Source organism: Podarcis pityusensis (assembly GCF_964106645.2).
Source record: "Podarcis pityusensis genome assembly, chromosome: 12".
NCBI lineage: Eukaryota > Metazoa > Chordata > Lepidosauria > Squamata > Lacertidae > Podarcis > Podarcis pityusensis.
Window position 1 is genome coordinate 56831686 of NC_138037.1, and position 16705 is coordinate 56848390.

At 42.3% G+C, this 16705-nt stretch overlaps 1 protein-coding gene across 2 annotated transcripts in view; it reads right to left on the reverse strand.

Annotated features, from left to right (window-relative positions):
• Window positions 1-16705, reverse strand: part of EGFR (epidermal growth factor receptor) — a 147048-nt gene that overhangs the window by 28954 nt on the left and 101389 nt on the right. For both annotated transcript variants that reach the window (XM_080975747.1, XM_080975746.1), the window contains exons 6-15: window positions 16046-16164; window positions 14218-14359; window positions 12819-12935; window positions 11826-11952; window positions 11661-11734; window positions 8794-8884; window positions 8114-8313; window positions 7055-7187; window positions 3201-3300; window positions 1534-1691 (exon numbers count right to left, since the gene is read on the reverse strand). In XM_080975747.1, coding sequence (XP_080831873.1) covers window positions 1534-1691; window positions 3201-3300; window positions 7055-7187; window positions 8114-8313; window positions 8794-8884; window positions 11661-11734; window positions 11826-11952; window positions 12819-12935; window positions 14218-14359; window positions 16046-16164 — 1261 coding nt within the window. The remainder of the gene's footprint in view (window positions 1-1533; window positions 1692-3200; window positions 3301-7054; window positions 7188-8113; window positions 8314-8793; window positions 8885-11660; window positions 11735-11825; window positions 11953-12818; window positions 12936-14217; window positions 14360-16045; window positions 16165-16705) is intronic.

The following is a 16705-nucleotide window of genomic DNA, read 5'->3' on the forward strand; positions in this document are numbered from 1 at the left end:
ATCCGGCCCAATCGTCTTCTAAATCTGACCCGCGGATGGTCCGGGAATCAGCATGTTTTTACATGAGTAGAATGTGTCCTTTTATTTAAAATGCATTTCTGGGTTATTTGTGGGGCATAGGAATTTGTTCTCTCCCCCACAATATAGTCTGGCCCCCAACAAGGTCTGAGGGACAGTGGACCGGCCCCCTGCTGAAAAGGTTTGCTGACCCCTGGTCTAGACAATCCTGTTGTACCATAAGGAAGTCCCTAAACACAATATTTTAATTATCCACCAGGTGTCAGTATGGTTCTAATCCAAGAGGTTCTTAAAACTGGGCCTTCTTTGGGGCTGCCCACATAAAACTAGGTGTGAACCATTATGATGTCTCAGTCTTTTAGAAGTGTTAACAAGCTGTAAGTTGTTGTTTAGTCGTTTAGTCAAGTCTGCCTCTTTGTGATCCCCTGGACCAGAGCACGCCAGGTCCTCCTGTCTTCCACTGCCTCCCGCAGTTTGGTCAAACTCATGCTAGTAGCTTCAAGAACACTGTCCCACCATCTCGTCCTCTGCCGTCCCCTTCTCCTTGTGCCCTCCATCTTTCCCAACATCAGGGTCTTTTCCAGGGAGTCTTCTCTTCTCATGAGGTGGCCAAAGGATTGGAGCCTCAGCTTCAGGATCTGTCCTTCCAGTGAGCACTCAGGGTGGGACCCAAATCAAACAAGGCTATGGCACTGGGAAAGGTTGTTCTTTTTTTTAAAAAAAACACCTTTCCCTTCATATCTTGATTATAATCTCATCCCCCAAGCTGAAACTTGGCTCATGGGGGAAAATATGCAAGTTGAACCTTGATGACATCAGTTAAAATAATTGGATTTCAACATGACAACATTACATATTTTCCTGTATACCAGACACAACAGCTTCAGCAGTTCCACTTTCAACTACTAATCTTTTAAAAGATTTTATATGCCCCCATGTATTAAATCAATTTTTTAAAACCTAAAACACCAAAATCACTTCCAAATCTTTAGAATGTAGCATAGAATCATAGAATCATAGAATCATAGAATCATAGAGTTGGAAGAGACCACAAGGGCCATCGAGTCCAACCCCCTGCCAAGCAGGAAACACCATCAGAGCACTCCTGACATATGGTTGTCAAGCCTCTGCTTAAAGACCTCCAAAGAAGGAGACTCCACCACACTCCTTGGCAGCAAATTCCACTGTCAAACAGCTCTTACTGTCAGGAAGTTCTTCCTAATGTTTAGGTGGAATCTTCTTTCTTGTAGTTTGGATCCATTGCTCCGTGTCCGCTTCTCTGGAGCAGCAGAAAACAACCTTTCTCCCTCCTCTATGTGACATCCTTTTATATATTTGAACATGGCTATCATATCAACCCTTAACCTCCTCCAGTTCTGTTTAGTTTTGATTGTATCTTGCTTGCTTTCATGCTTGTTATGTTAATTTTTTAGTATTTTTGTTTACACAGTTAAGATTCACAAATTAAAATGCTTATCACTTCAATTTGCTTTAAAATAAAGTGTTTCTACTCACCCGCGAACACAGTTTGGATGACATAGTTGACACACTGAATTTTCATCTGCATATTTCCAGACAATGGTATCATTTTCACCCAAAATACCAGCGGGGCATGACTTAACGCAATGAGGACCATCTTTTACATGGGCACACTTCAGACAATTGCCTGGGCCCTGCGTAAGAAATAAGACATTGGGATATAAAATACTTTTGTCCATGAGCTGAGAAGTGCACTAATGGAATGGCATAAAGGTTAGTAAATGTCAGGCTTCAGAGGATCCAACCCCCCCACGGTAGGTTGCCAGGAATGGATAAGACAAGGAAAGTTCTTGCCAATGTTGTTTATTCAATATTCAGAGATAGAGGCTAAGAAACACAGCCTCTTGGAGTTGCTCCGAATAAATCTCCACCCACCTTCTCTGCTCCTTCCTCCTTCGTCAACAGCACCACCCACCTGACGGCTACCACTTAGGGCCATGTGAATGTGAAGGGGCTCTCAAGAATGAGTCAGTTGGTCTTGATGTTAAGATGCATGCACCAGCCCTACCCAGCCAAAGCACATATGACGTCAGCCAGAAAGCGGGGGAGGGGGGCATACAAACGTAGGGATGTACTTTCATAGGGCTTCCTTCATGGGGACAGGAACCCTGAGTGATCAGGATTCCCATTCCTGTGGAAAGAGCCATGCTTCCTTTAGACTGATGCTGACTGCGCATTGAGTGGGGACACCAATGGCACACATCAGTGCTGGAGATAGGGCAACCCAGCAGGTTCTTGAGAAGCCCTTCATACAGCTGATACCCATGGCTACCAAACGCATGAACTGCCTCCTAGCTGGCAGGCTGGTCAACAGCTCCTCCTCAGAACCATTCCATTTTGCTTGCTACTGTGCCCTCTTAAATTCCACCCAGCCTCCTTGATTGCTCCCTGATTTGTTCCCAGCCTTTCCCCCAACTGTGTTATGCCACCCATATGATGGCCTTCTTTCTGGCAGTAGCTGGTAAATAGTGTTGCAGGCGAGATGTTTAAAATTTCAAAAACTGTTGGAGACAACCAAGCCCCACATCTCTAGATTTCTGCTGGCCCTGGAACATTCCCCTTAAGAGGCAAGCTGAGTGTCCTTCAGGAATGTTAGCTGTGGGGAGTTACGCTGCATGTACCTTTTCGGATATGCAGGAGCAGAGTTGGGATATTTTATGTAAAACGTAACACTGATGTAACACTATGGTGCCAAAAACTGAATTCTCACTAAAGATTAAAATTGTGGTTCCCCCCCTATTTTGCAGTGATAAATTGCCCATCATTATCACAGCTATTGTCCTCCCCCCAATACAAAACTTCCATACTTCCCTTCACCCAAACTAGCAATTGCTTATGGATGTAGGAGATCCAACATGAAAATGATTCTGCTTTTATTTCAGTGGAGGGAACTGCTCTGCACATGGACAGGGGAGCCCTTATGTGCAAATGACTTATGCATCACTTAGGCAAATATACCCTGGGCTTGGCTAGGAATAGGTTTCTCCTACCTACATGAGCTCTCAGTCCCTCCACCCACCAAGCAGATTTACCTGCACCCTCTGTTGCATTGCACAGATCTGAGTCCACCATGGTTTAGGAATTGGGGCAACTGAACATTAAAGTTTTGTTGGGAATAAGAATGCAAGATAATATGCACTTACAGGTCCTGTGCAAGTTGCGTTGAATTCAGTTGAATTTTGCACCAGGCATTCTGGATGGCACTGAAGACACTCAAGCTCTCTTACAAACTCCCGAGGATTCCTGAAATGGATAGAAAAGTGAATATAACTTTAACAGCAAGATATTACTCCAAGTTTCCGAGTGCTGAAACATTAATGTAGTATTTTGTCGGGGTTGATGCACATAAGGAAAGGAGGGCAGAAGGACTATATTATAGCACTGGAAGAAGCAACACTATAACAAGCCTGTTCTGTCACTTCCAAAATCTTGCTAAGACACTCCATCACTCCAACATTAACAACCCAGACCCAAACAGACAATCCCATTAGCTTCAAAGACCAGGGAGGTGACAGTGCTAAGGTAGTGGATTATTCAAGTTTAATACCTGAGAGGAAATTCCAGTCATGTCACCCTGTCAGACTGAGGAGTGGCTGTGAAATACCTATGATGCCCAAAAGCATCATAGTAGCAGTGAGCACCACACCCCCCCACTGACAAAGCCTCCTTCCAGTGATGTGCCAGCTGCACATTTATCCAGCACTCTGCAGTTTCTTTCTGGCAATCCTGGAGTTCTGTGCTGCAGCCAACCCCTCCAGCTGTGTGTGACAGCAAGATACCAAGGTGTATCCCCCCCCCCCCATGTTAGGGGGAATTTAAGTTTAGTGGTCAATTTGCATAACAAATGGGCATTGTGTACAGGCCTCATGGAGAATGTGCAAATTTCCTGGTTAATATGCATGATATCCCAATTGTGGACATTCTCTAACCATTATGTGTTGGGAATTCCATTCCTCCCTTGCTGCAGATGTGCAGGATTGTTACATGTCATATGTCTGTTTACATTCCAGCACAGATTGTTGGAGTTTCATGAGCGGAACATCCACTCTGTATTGCTTTTGTGTTCTCTCTCTCCGAGAGAAGCCATGTTTTCTTTGTCCTGATTTATGTACAATAAATGTAGTGTAGTATCCAGGCCTCGAGCCAGATCTGTTGTGCGTTTACTCTGCTGAGTAATGTGTGCTCTTGCATTGCAGCATGAGTCGCGGACGCACGTCAGAGGATGACGACTGATGGATCTCCGCAGCGGCAAGGCTGAGAAGGGAGGTGCTCCGGCTGGTGCCTCTCCAGCTGGCTTTCCATCCCATGGTTCCAACATCATGCACAACAGGCCTTGGGGAATATGAATATCACAGTGGCATTTTCTACATTGTTTGGGCACATTCTCCAGTTAGTATGCATAGGATCCAAGAAACATGGCTTTTTCCTACACCTGTTTAGAAGTGTGCCATATGCATGTGGCTAATCTCACATGGTCCACAACACACAGGGGTGAGCAGTGAGGGGATGCAGTTTGCAGATGATACTAAATTGTTAAGGGTTCTTAAAATAAAAAGAGATTGTGAAGAGCTCCAAAAGGACCTCTTCTAACTGAGCGAATGTTTGGTAAAATGGCAAATGCATTTCAATGTGAGCTACATGTTGGTGCAAAAACCCCTTAATTTCATATGTATGCTCAGGAGATCTGAAATGCTGGTGACTGACCAGGAATAGGACCTTGGGGTCATAGTAGACAGCTCAATCAAGATGCCAACCCAGTGTAGGGCAGCAGTGAAAAAGGCAGATTCTATGCTAGAGATCATTAGAAGAACAGAAAATAAAACTGCCAATATCTAGGGTGCAACTGCATTTGGAATGCTGGATACATTTAGGTTGTCACACCTGAAAAAAAGGATATTGTGGAGCTGGAAAAGGTTCAGAAAATGGTAAACAAAAGGACCAAGGGGTTGCAGCATTTGGGACTTTTTAGTAAGAGAAAAGGCAAGTATGATGACAGAAGTTTATAAAATTATGCATGGCTTGGAGAACATAGACAAAGAAACCTAACACTAGACCAGGGGTAGTCAACCTTTTTATACCTACCGCCCACTAATGCATCTTTCTTGATGGTAAAATTTCCTTACCGCCCACCAGTGCTCGATGGGAGGAGGATTCAGCTTGTGCCGTAGAACCCCCTACCGCCCACCTAGAATCCTGAAACGCCCACTAGTGGGCGGCAGGGACCAGGTGGACAACCCCTGGGCTAGAGCATAGCACTTCTTCATGTAGTACATAGTTAAATGATGAAACTTGCTCCCGCAAGAGGTTGTGATAGCCACCAATGGAGGATAAGGCACAATGTCTATGCTCTGTAGTCCAGCCTCCTTCTCAACACTCTCAAGTACTCCACACTCAACTGAGCAGCATAAGCAGATCTCAGGGGGAGAAATGGCCCCACATGCTGCTATTAAGCTTAGGGAAAAGATGAACAGCAGCATGGAGTCATTCATCCCCATTTATGTTACTTCTCTTGGGCTGGAGAAATAGGCACCTGGCAGGTTGCAAGAGAGGGCTGCTTGGTTGAGTTTGGCTTGGTGAGGCAAAGAAAGATGCCTTCTGCTGCAGCAGGCCATTTGTCCACGCTGCCCAGTCCTGTCGACTGCAGCTGGCAGCAGCTCTCCAGAGGGAGAGGCCATTCCTACCACCTGCTATACCTTTAACGGGATGATGCCATGGGCTGAACCTGGACCCTGTTGCTCTACTATATGTTCTAGTTCGACTTCAGCCCCACAGGCGCTCTCAACGTTGTCTCCCAACCAAGCAAGCTCCACCACAGAGCTATGCTTCTGTCGCTCAGGTCCTGCAGGCCAGTTGTGTATGCAAAGAGGTGCAGACGTGAGCTTCAGTCATGCTCTACACCTACAACATGTAAAGCTTTTCAGTCTTTCACAGAAGTCCTTCATCTATTAAATGCCTGTGCAAGTATGGCTTGTTGTATCTGAGTGGACTCTAGTCACACAGTTATTTATAAGCATCATTTTCAGTTAACATTTGAAGATTCTACACATGGGGGCACATGAGTGTAACGTGCACCTCATACCTTGACACAATTACATCCTGTGGGCTGGAGATGCAGGCAAACCCAGAGGAATCACAATGCAATTTTTAAAAAGGGACTGAATTACATTGGTTAATCAGCTGATACTTAGAATCATAGAATCATAGAGTTGGAAGAGACCACAAGGGCCATCGAGTCCAACCCCCTGCCAAGCAGGAAACTTAAATTCAAAGCTTCTCTGAAATTTCCAGTGAATCATTAAAATATAAAAATTGAGAACAGATGGTTCAACTATTACATGCTAGGTAACTTTACCACTAATTAAACTGTGTCTGATCATAATTTGATGTGAAAAGACCAAATTTGCCCTGTGGGTCAAAGCATTACCTGGAGGAATTTTACTTATAAAAAGGTAACATCTGCTGAAAGATGAAGTATTTCAAAAAGTTTACATTATGTATATGCTGGGTTTTTGTTTCATTTTGTTTTAAACTAGCCAAAGAATTTTGGAAAGACATAGTAGAAGGAAAAGCAAGAAAAGTATTTTCTATGGGAAGCATGTGGAGGAGTCAATATTGCATAGTTGACATCAGAGAAGAACAACATGTTCTTCTTGCCTCAGGATCACAATCATTAGCTGGGATTCAATTTCTATGCATCCATGGGACCTTTGCACCTGACAGACTAGATATAACTGATTTTCCTGTTTTTCTCCGCAGCCAGTGCCAGCAAAATAATTGGCACTAGTGTATTTGATCCATAGTCCTTATAACTTCTGTTATTCTTAGTTACCTGTGTTGATTGCTAAGTTATATGCAACTCCTGCAGAGTAACTCCCTGTCTCCATCCTTCTCTGTGGTTCAGCAAAATGCAGAGTCCAGGGACACATGAAAGCTAACATATACAGGATTAAGATTTGACTATCTTATTTAAATAGAATGGAGGAAACGCTTAGCTTACCCTTGCACAATGTTGCACTCTTTTACACACTCCCGTTGGCGAATAAAGTAACGGCAAGAAAAGCACTGCAAGGGCCCCGGGCCCCAGCAGCCTTCATCTGAGCAGAGGGGATGGCAAATTTCTGTTGCAGCGGCTAACAGACAAAATAAATTAAAAATTAAAACATCCATACATTAAATAAATCTCAAAAGATGGTGTCAAAGTCACAGGAGAGTATAAGCATCAAGGACATGATTCAGTTTCCACTGATACTCAGTTAAATGAATTGCTACAATTCAGGTTAGGATCTATTTGCATTGCCTCCATCCTAGATTGTGGTACCCAGAAGCCTTCTCAGGCACCTGATCTCCACAACACCCTCCCCTTTTACATGTACAGTCATGGGAAAAAGAAAGTACACCCTCTTTGAATTCCGTGGTATGTTATGTTGTTATCAAGAGAGAACAACAATAATCTGCAGGTCTTAAAATTAGGTAAATACCACTTCAACATATTACAACACCTGACATATTACACTACGTCATTATTTATTTACAACTTTTTAGCACCCCTCATTTTGGAATTTGAAAGTTGAAAAATTTAACATGCCCTGCTGCTTTGGCCAGGGTGTCTGGGAAGAGGGACCCCTCAACTGTTTCTCAGAGCAGAGCAACAAGGAAATGGGCTTCTAGGCAACCACTGCAAATGGGAACAGAGTTTGGCTCCTAAGGTGTGCGGGAAGGGACCTTCTCAACCCTGGAACCCTCAGCCGGTGCCTGAGCTGCTGACTGCTGGCACTCTCCCCCCAGCCCTGGTTGTAACCCTCCTAAACTTTGAAAGTAGGAGCATCAAATAGGGCCTCTGAAGGATACAGGAAGGTTCACACAGGCAGTCCTTATGCGCAAGTGTGCCTGATATGCAGCTTAGGGATTGAGGCCTCCAATAATGCATGCTTATGGGGATATAGACAAATGCAAAACCAACAAAGTTTTAAAAATGTGATTAACTGCAACCATGTGCAGAAGTCTCTCTGAAATTTACAGGTGATTTGAACTGGGTAAGTGGCCCCTAGTAACTTACCACATTCACTTTCATCTCTGTTTCTAATTATTTTTGTGCTCTGATCTTTTGTTACAAAAAGTTTATTCCAGTCCACTGTGTTACCGAAGCAGAGGTGGTTGTTTCTTAAAATGGCAACATCTCCATCGCTTACTTCCTTCAGACTGCGCAATCCCAGAGATGTTATGTTCAGGCCAGTGATAGCAAGAGCATATTGGCCCCTAAAATTGAAAAAAAAAGTATGGTTTCAAAAAAAAGGAGGGGAGAAAAGAAAAATGCAGCTTTTCTAAACTCATTATTCTTTTGATTTTCTGGTGCTAGAAACAAGCTTTGAAATAAATCAAATAAACAAAAATATGCTGTTTAATATGTTTTAATTTAAGTTCTCTAGTATAAAAAATAATCTGAATAAGGAGGCTTTTCCAGCCTGAGATCATCCACATTCCCTTCTGGGGAACCTTGGGTCAGGTGGGCAAGGCCAGAGGGAAAAGAAACATAGATGTGTTAATTAAACAAAGATAATGTCCCCCTCCCCAGTGGGACCTTAAGCAAATAGAAGAAAACAGTGGCAGTGTGGTTGGTACCTATCCCACATTAATTGCAGCCTGCAATCTGGCTGTCGGTCATGACCAGTCCTCTAGCCATTTTTTTTACAAATAAGCCCAAGTACACAAGCATTTTTGGCACATGGCTGTACTTACAATTGTTTTGTTCTGCCTCGTATAACCTCCAGATTTTCAAAAGCACTCAAATCTTTGAAATTTTGTGGCCAAACCTGGATCAACAAGAATCCTGAAAGAAGACCAATAGCATAAACACATTTACAAAGTATTTTTGTCAACCAAGAATGACTTTGCTCCTTTCATACTTTTATGTGGACATCAAAACGAAGAACATTTCAAGGAGCTTCAGCATGGAGCTATTTTTAACACTGCTTTGTAAACAGTTTACATGCAGGCCACCAAGGCAGCTAAATATCACAAAAGCTGGAGTCTATAAACCTGAGCTGTGTTAGACACCACAGAAATTTTACTTCCCTTAGCAAATTCTGTTGGAAACTTGTAACTTTTGTTGGTGGCATAAAGATAGGCTAGTGAATGCCTTTTCAAAAATGCAGAAAGTGCACTACAGTAATGCTTAATGCAGCTAATACTCTATTAGGCTTCCCAGCTGCCCAGGCATTGTGTTCTGGAAAGAGCTCTCAAAACATCAAGCATTTTGAACTGTCTTTCAGTCCACCTGACAAACGAGAAAGTGACAAATGAAGCAGGCCTGTTAACACATTAATCTGGACAACTTGTAATATTGAGCTGTGCCCAGAAAGAATGCGGGGGCACACAGACCTAAAACATTGAAATGAAATGCATTAGTTACTCCCCCCATGCCATGAGCAGGATCAGGCCATCAAACATTTTGGCCAAATATGGACCATGCACTCCATAATAGATGCTGTGCACAGGGGTCATGACTTTCCTTCTCCATGCAAATGAGAACACTGTGAGTGTATGAACCAGGACCATATTACTGACAATTGGGCCTCCAATAACTAAGCTTGCTAGAGCAATGCAGCAAACTCTTGAGGCAACTTGTTAGACAGATTTCCTGATTTCCTTTGCTTTTAACTTGCATCCTAGGGCAAGTAGTGAAAGGGATGGAATAAGTAATCCTTTTCTGAATTTTCAAAAAATGTCAGGTATGACCATAATACAGTAAGAGGGACTTGTGTTCTGAGTTGCTACGAGGCTGTTGTGTGAACAACTACCATTCTATAGATGTCAAAGAGATAAACAACTACACAGCTTTCTGGAGACATCTGAAGGCAGCCTTCTATTGAGATGTTTCATTGTATTTTTATATTCTGTTGGAAGCCACCCAGAGTGGCTGAGGGAACCCAGTCAGTTGGGTGGGGGTACAAATAAATCATCGTCAACGTCATCATTATCCAGAGAATATTTGTTTTAAATAATCATGATCATCACTGGGTAGAATCCAGTTGGTGTTCCTGCGCTTACAGAAGGGCTTTTGATCCAGCAGATGCATCTACTAATGGAAGAGAAGGAGAAGGGTTTTTTTTCTAACTCCCCCTCCCTTCTGCAGCCCCCAGTGTCCCCTACAAATCAGCTCCAGAGAGTTGGGGGGTCATTCACAACAGAGTGGAAACCAGAAGGGCTGCAGCAGGGAAACCCACTCCTCTTCTCCACCCGATCAAAAGCCCCTCCAGGGGTAACAAGTGTGCCAGATGTATTCTCCCCATCAGTCACAAAAGTGATTTGGCCTTCCTGTTTCTGTAATGTTTTTATTTCATTTTGAAATGTACAATAAACAAGAACTGTTACAAACATCTTGGCTGTCTTTGCATTATTCACCCACAAAAGATTGAGGCTAACATGAAAGCAAGGAAAGTATGTTGTCACACCACAGAAACAGCATACCAGAACATGTCCTAATCATGAGACTGTGGGGGAGTCCTTGCCTGCACTCTCACACACAATTCACACTCAACCTCTATGATCAGAACAAGTGACTGGTAGCTTGATGTTTCTAAAACAGGGGGTTGGGCCCCATCAGTGAGCCTTGGGTCACTTTCAGGTGGGCTCAGTGCCACAGCCTCCTCACTTGCCTCCCCACCCTCGCCTCAGCCGTGCTCTAAGCCTTTCGGCTGGACCAGTGCTGGCATCAGTAACTCCTTGCACGCTGAGTAAGGCTGGCTGAGAGACAGAGGATTTCAAGGGGGAGAAGCGGGGAAGGAAAGAGAGGCCTTCCTCCTCTGAGGGGATGGAGCAGGGGAGGTGTTGAAAGAAATATGAAAGCGGTGTTAGGCAGGGTTTTTTTGTTACTACAAGTACTGTGGCAGAGAACAGTCCAGAGTTAGAGGCAGAAGTGAAGGCTGGAGAGGAGCAGGGCCAAGAAGCAGAGATCAGGCAGGCTGCTGAAGAAGTCTCCCCCTCCTGCTGTGAGCAGCTCCCCTCTCCTCTGGTCTCCCAGAACAGAGATGAAGGAAGAGGGTGGAGCAAGAGAGATAAGACATGGAGCCTTAGCTTGCTTCGGAAGGACCCAGGGAAGGAGGAGTCTTAGAAAGGCAGGGAACCTTCAGCCTTTGCAACTGCCTCATTGGGGCAAGACCTCCAGGGAAGAGTTGCTGTGCTCACTAGGCCTGAGCTGTTTTGGTTTCTATGAATAAAGAGTTAACTTCACTGACTTTTTGTGAGTTATTGCTGACTTGCTTCCGACTCCCATCTTGACATTGCATCTGCAGAAGCTCAAAATGTTTTCTGTTCACTTAGGGAGAAGCATTGCTACAAAGTGTGAGAACTCCAGGTGTAAAAATGTTTTGGGTCTATTGCTTCCGGTGTCAAACAGCATGAAATGGCTCCTTTGGGACCAAGTGCTATTCCAACTTATATGAATGTAAATGCAAAACATGGTCTGTAGTCTATGCACAATTGGTTTTATTTGTATATGTTGGAATAAAAAAGTCTACTTCTTAACAGTAGATGCTGGTCTCCTACAATCTCAGTCCTTTTCTAATCTGAGAGATGAGGCTTTTAAACAACTTGATATCACTAACCTGTGATTTCTTTAACAGTTTTAAAGATATCCAGCTTCTTTGGGTCCAAAGGGGGTGTCCTTGTGTATGAATCACTAGAAGACAGAGAATAACAGAACCTTCGGTGACTGAGCTAATAGATAAGCCACATTTCTCTGCTCCACATTAGACACAACAACTCCTTACCCTGAAAATGATACTTTCAGAAATACAAGGTCTCCATTGATTGTAGTGCAATTTGTGAAATAGTCAATATTGGATGCATTAACGGCAATAACACCTTTAAAATCTCCTGTTCCAATCCCGTTGCACACTGTTAAAAAGGAAAAATAAATGTTAGGGCTCAATGGGGGCTTCAGGTATCCAAGATGCTCGTATACACACCAGCAACAAGCTTCTGCGCTTGTCAGTCGTGGAGGGCAAAGGGGAATAAATAGATATGTAACAAATGAACTTGGTCTCAAGTCATTTTGTTTTTGCTTTATTTAATACATCAATCATATCTGTACAACATAAAAGCATAAGAAGAACCAGACACACAGAAACAATATAGAACAGAAATATATTTAAGCCAAACCGTGGCTTAGCACAAATGTACAGGCAGGAGACAACAGTCTCTTTATTTCCCCTGCTCATTCTGCTGTTTGTGTTTCATTGTTTGGTTTCGCATGTGTCTGAACCCAGACTCATTGTTTAACTCTCCAAGCCAAATTGTGAGCTTTAAATAACAGAATAACAATTATCCTTTGGTTAAGCATTTCAGAACTCCATTCACCACTGCCTCTTATGCTATACTTTTTAAGGATTTACCTACCACTCTAAGCTCAAACCATGAATGAGCAAACATGTGAGCTCCTGGAGATGAGATTGTGGCTGTTTTCCTCCTCCCCAGTCATTTTAGTGTGTGGCGCTGAGCTAAGCCATGGTTTGACCTAGCATGTTGTTCGGATTCATGATTTACCTTCCCCCGAAAAACCTTGTGCTGTGACCAGGATTTGATAAATGGCACTTTTCAGTTTTGATAAGAATTTCTACTGCATTTGTTGAACTGTAATCTCATCCAAGACTTACTTCATCATTATTACTGTTTGAGATTACTACTGTAGTACTACAAAAGTCAGTCAACATTAGGGCTTTATATTCACCTGCATCACACACAGTGATTTTCTAGTTTCATACCTTTGCTACAGGGGCCATCACATTTTTTACACTTCCGAATGCCATTCTGTTCCACTTCTGTAGAGTCTGGAGGACACGACCGGACGCATGAACCATGGTCTGTTACAACGTAGTTATCTAGAAAAGACAGGGAGTAAGAATGGATGGATCAGTCTGTGTCAGTTTTGCATGCGTTTGTTCCCAAGACCATTCCATCCTGTCTCTGCCTTAATCTGTGAATTGTTAAAAAAAAACACCACACAAAACAATGTATTTAAGGATGTTTTATGTATTTTATCACAATGCATATTTTAATACACAATTTATCTCAATATATGTATTTCTAAATTCTTTTTACCCTAAAATGCACACTTTACATGCATTTAAATAATTTCTTAAGCCAAGAACTGTATTGCAAAATATGAAGGATAATTATGTTCTAATCCACATATTAGTTTTGGTGGTGTGGATCAGGTCACTTCATACTGCAACTCGCAGAAACAGAATTCCTGAAGAAGCATTAGTAGGAAGGGAGGGTCAAAAACAGCACTTAGGCACTGGGAAAAGAGGAAAGGCAGAGTGGAATTTGACTGATCTAATTTGCCATTTCAATAAAAATGTACAAAAAAGTTATTCAAACGCGCAACAAAAATGCTAAAAATTAAAAATGAACCAAGATAAATATTGTGTTTTAAAAAGAGGCTGAGAATGTCCCATCTGAAACCCTGAGCTTTGAGTCAGATGGACCAATAGTGGGTATAAGGCAGTTTCCTATGTTCCTATGTGTACATATAAAACCCAGAGAGGAGGAATGTTGAGATGAGCCTCACCAGCTGTCTTGAGCAAATAGGGCTAGCAGAGATGCTCCCAAGTCTACATGTTTGAGGTACATTATGTGAGTACAATAAAATTCATCACACATTTTTATGATGGGTGCATAATGTGAAAATAGTAGTGCTTCTTACAGTTTCCTCTAGATTATAGAACTAATCTGAGGGTAGCTGAATTAAAATTGGCAGCATACTGAAAGGAGGAAAGTCCTGGATTAGTGATTTGTACAGAGGTCCAGTGGGCGCCCTGACTCCAGGCTTGCTAATGATGCTGCATCGCGGCATCAGGAGTGATTTCAAGTTCACTAGCTGCAAATGGAGGTTGGCTGGAGGGAGATGAAGTTAGACTAGTAAATTAGTGGATTTAATTTAATCCATCAAATCCATCATTATTGAAGTTCTTTCTCACAGCCGTTTGGAAATTAGCACTCTAGAATGAACAGCTGAGGGTTCGAGAACATGTGCATGAGATGCACACCAGAAATTAATTTGAAGCATCCTTGAGAGAAGGCAGAAAGTGAACTTTGTTCTCCACAGACTGACTTCTGTGGACAATTCTTTGCACAAGTTGTTCCAAAGCTAAAACTTACGTGGACAATTCTTTACACAAGTTGCTCCAAAGCTGTATTTTCCATCTGGGTTGTCTTCCAACTGATAGGTGATAATATTATACTTTTGCAAACTAGGGCAAGACTCCTTGCATGTTGCATCATCCCAAAACTTGCGACATGCCTGTCAATAAATAATGCAACAATAGTACAAGAGCAAATATTTTGTTTTAATACAGTAGAAAATGACAAAATTTACAATTTTTAAGCCTAGACTTTTATTATTTCTCAATCTGAAAGCTCATTATTATATGTGATTTATATAGCACTGTTGCTGTGCAAACTTTGTCAGCCTTATAACATATCTGTAATATGGGCCATTTTAGATTCCATGTACATTAAGAAGGCGGACTAATGCTGAACTGGGACTGAGACCTAAACATATGGTTGGATTCCTAAGCACATTTGCTTGGAAACATGTTTCAGTGAAATCACATATTGGGGTAGAAAGGAGGTTTCAAGATTGTCTGACTTAGATAACAGGATTTCATTTTAAGATGTTTAATAAGGGCACATACACAATATATTCTATTTTGTAACATCTGCAGTTAAAACCCTTTTCTAACAAACAAATCTTGGCCCACCATAATAATAAGGTACTTGGGAACGCTTTTGAACAGATTTTTTAAAAGGTCAAATTAAAGCTAACTAATAGTAAAGGTAAAGGTACCCCTGCCCGTACGGGCCAGTCTTGACAGACTCTAGGGTTGTGCGCTCATCTCACTCTAGAGGCCGGGAGCCAGCGCTGTCCGCAGACACTTCCGGGTCACGTGGCCAGCGTGATGAAGCTGCTCCGGCGAACCGGCACCAGAGCAGCACACGGAACGCCATTTACCTTCCCGCTATAAAGCGGTACCTATTTATCTACTTGCACCCGGGGGTGCTTTCGAACTGCTAGGTGGGCAGGAGCTGGGACTGAACGACGGTAGCGCATCCCGCCGCGGGGATTCGAACCGCCGACCATGCGATCGGCAAGTCCTAGGCGCTGAGGTTTTACCCACAGCGCCACCCGTGTCCCTAAAACTAACTAATACTTAGTTACAATATTAAGATATTGATGGAATTAGGCAAGGAGGCAAAACCCCCTAAAATTAAGTGCATAATTTGCCATCTCTATTAAATATTGGTGTTATTTTGCAAGATAGTATATTATGTTTTGGTATGTGTTAAATTAAAATATATCACTGTAAAAACCATGCATTTTGATTCATCTAGTTGGCATGTATTATCATTCTTCAGATACTTGCTGAAGAGGTTCACTATTTAGTCTACATATCTAGTAAATATGCATTAAAATGCAGTGTTATTGAGTAAAGTGGTCGATACCATACGCTTCAACCTTCTTTTGCTTCTAGAATTAATTATGCAGCATCAGTGAAACAATTATGCAAATAAGGAACAATATAGTTTATCATGGAATCGTCTGATAGTAGCTAGGATAATGGTGTCTAAAAAAAATCGAGCTCAATACATATTCTACGTCAATTCAAATGGTTTATTAAAACAAGGGGCATCATGTACATGCATAATTTAATCTGAAAGGTATCAGAAAAACAGCAATATAAACTTTGATAGATGTTTGGCTTCCTTTTTTCATTTTCTGGATAATGTGGAGACAAGCCACAAACATATAAGGTTCAATTTTATTTTTTGTAAATCTAGCAAATGTTGCTGTGTTTCTCTTCATTGTTTTTCTATTGGTGAATTGCAATAAACACTTTGCAAAAACCAGGCATTTCAGCTTAATTGTTTGCAGGTTGGGTTACATAATAGTGACATAAATTTGTGTAGGTTTGTCTAGCCTTCTTACCAAGCAATCGCTCTCTCTAGGACCTGTACATCCTGCTGCACATTGCGTATGACAGCAGTCACTTGGCAGCCTCCCCTTGCATCTGCCTGAACATTGCGCTGCACAGTCAACCTTGGTTACTGAAAGACAAAAATGCCAACATTTATTCATTTATCTGTTATTTTATTCAAATAATTATATATACCGCATACTCCTCTCTACGTAGCGTGCAAGAAATACAATACAGAAAAGCTAAAAGCTATAATACCAGACTTCTATTGCCTGTTGCAATAAATAAAATATTCAAAAAGAATATTCTGACTGTAAGGGAGCTCTGTGAGAGTGGACCCCCAATACACATGGCTCCTGGTGGATATGAGCCATTGGGGACCATTAACACTGAATCCCCCAAAGACCTCAGTGATTGGGAAGGGACCTAAGTGATCAGATGGTCTCTCAGGTAACTTGGAGTCAAGTTGTTAAGGGCCTTGTTAATTAATTCAAGAACTCTGAACCTGGCCCAGGAGCAAATGGGTCACCACTGCAAGACTTTGAGCACACAAATTATGCTCTGGTAATACTTTGTCCACACCAACAGTCTAGCTATAAGGTTTTGCACCAGGCGTGGCTATTGGACCAGCCTCAAGGGTAGCCCCACATAGAGTGCATTAAAATGACTAA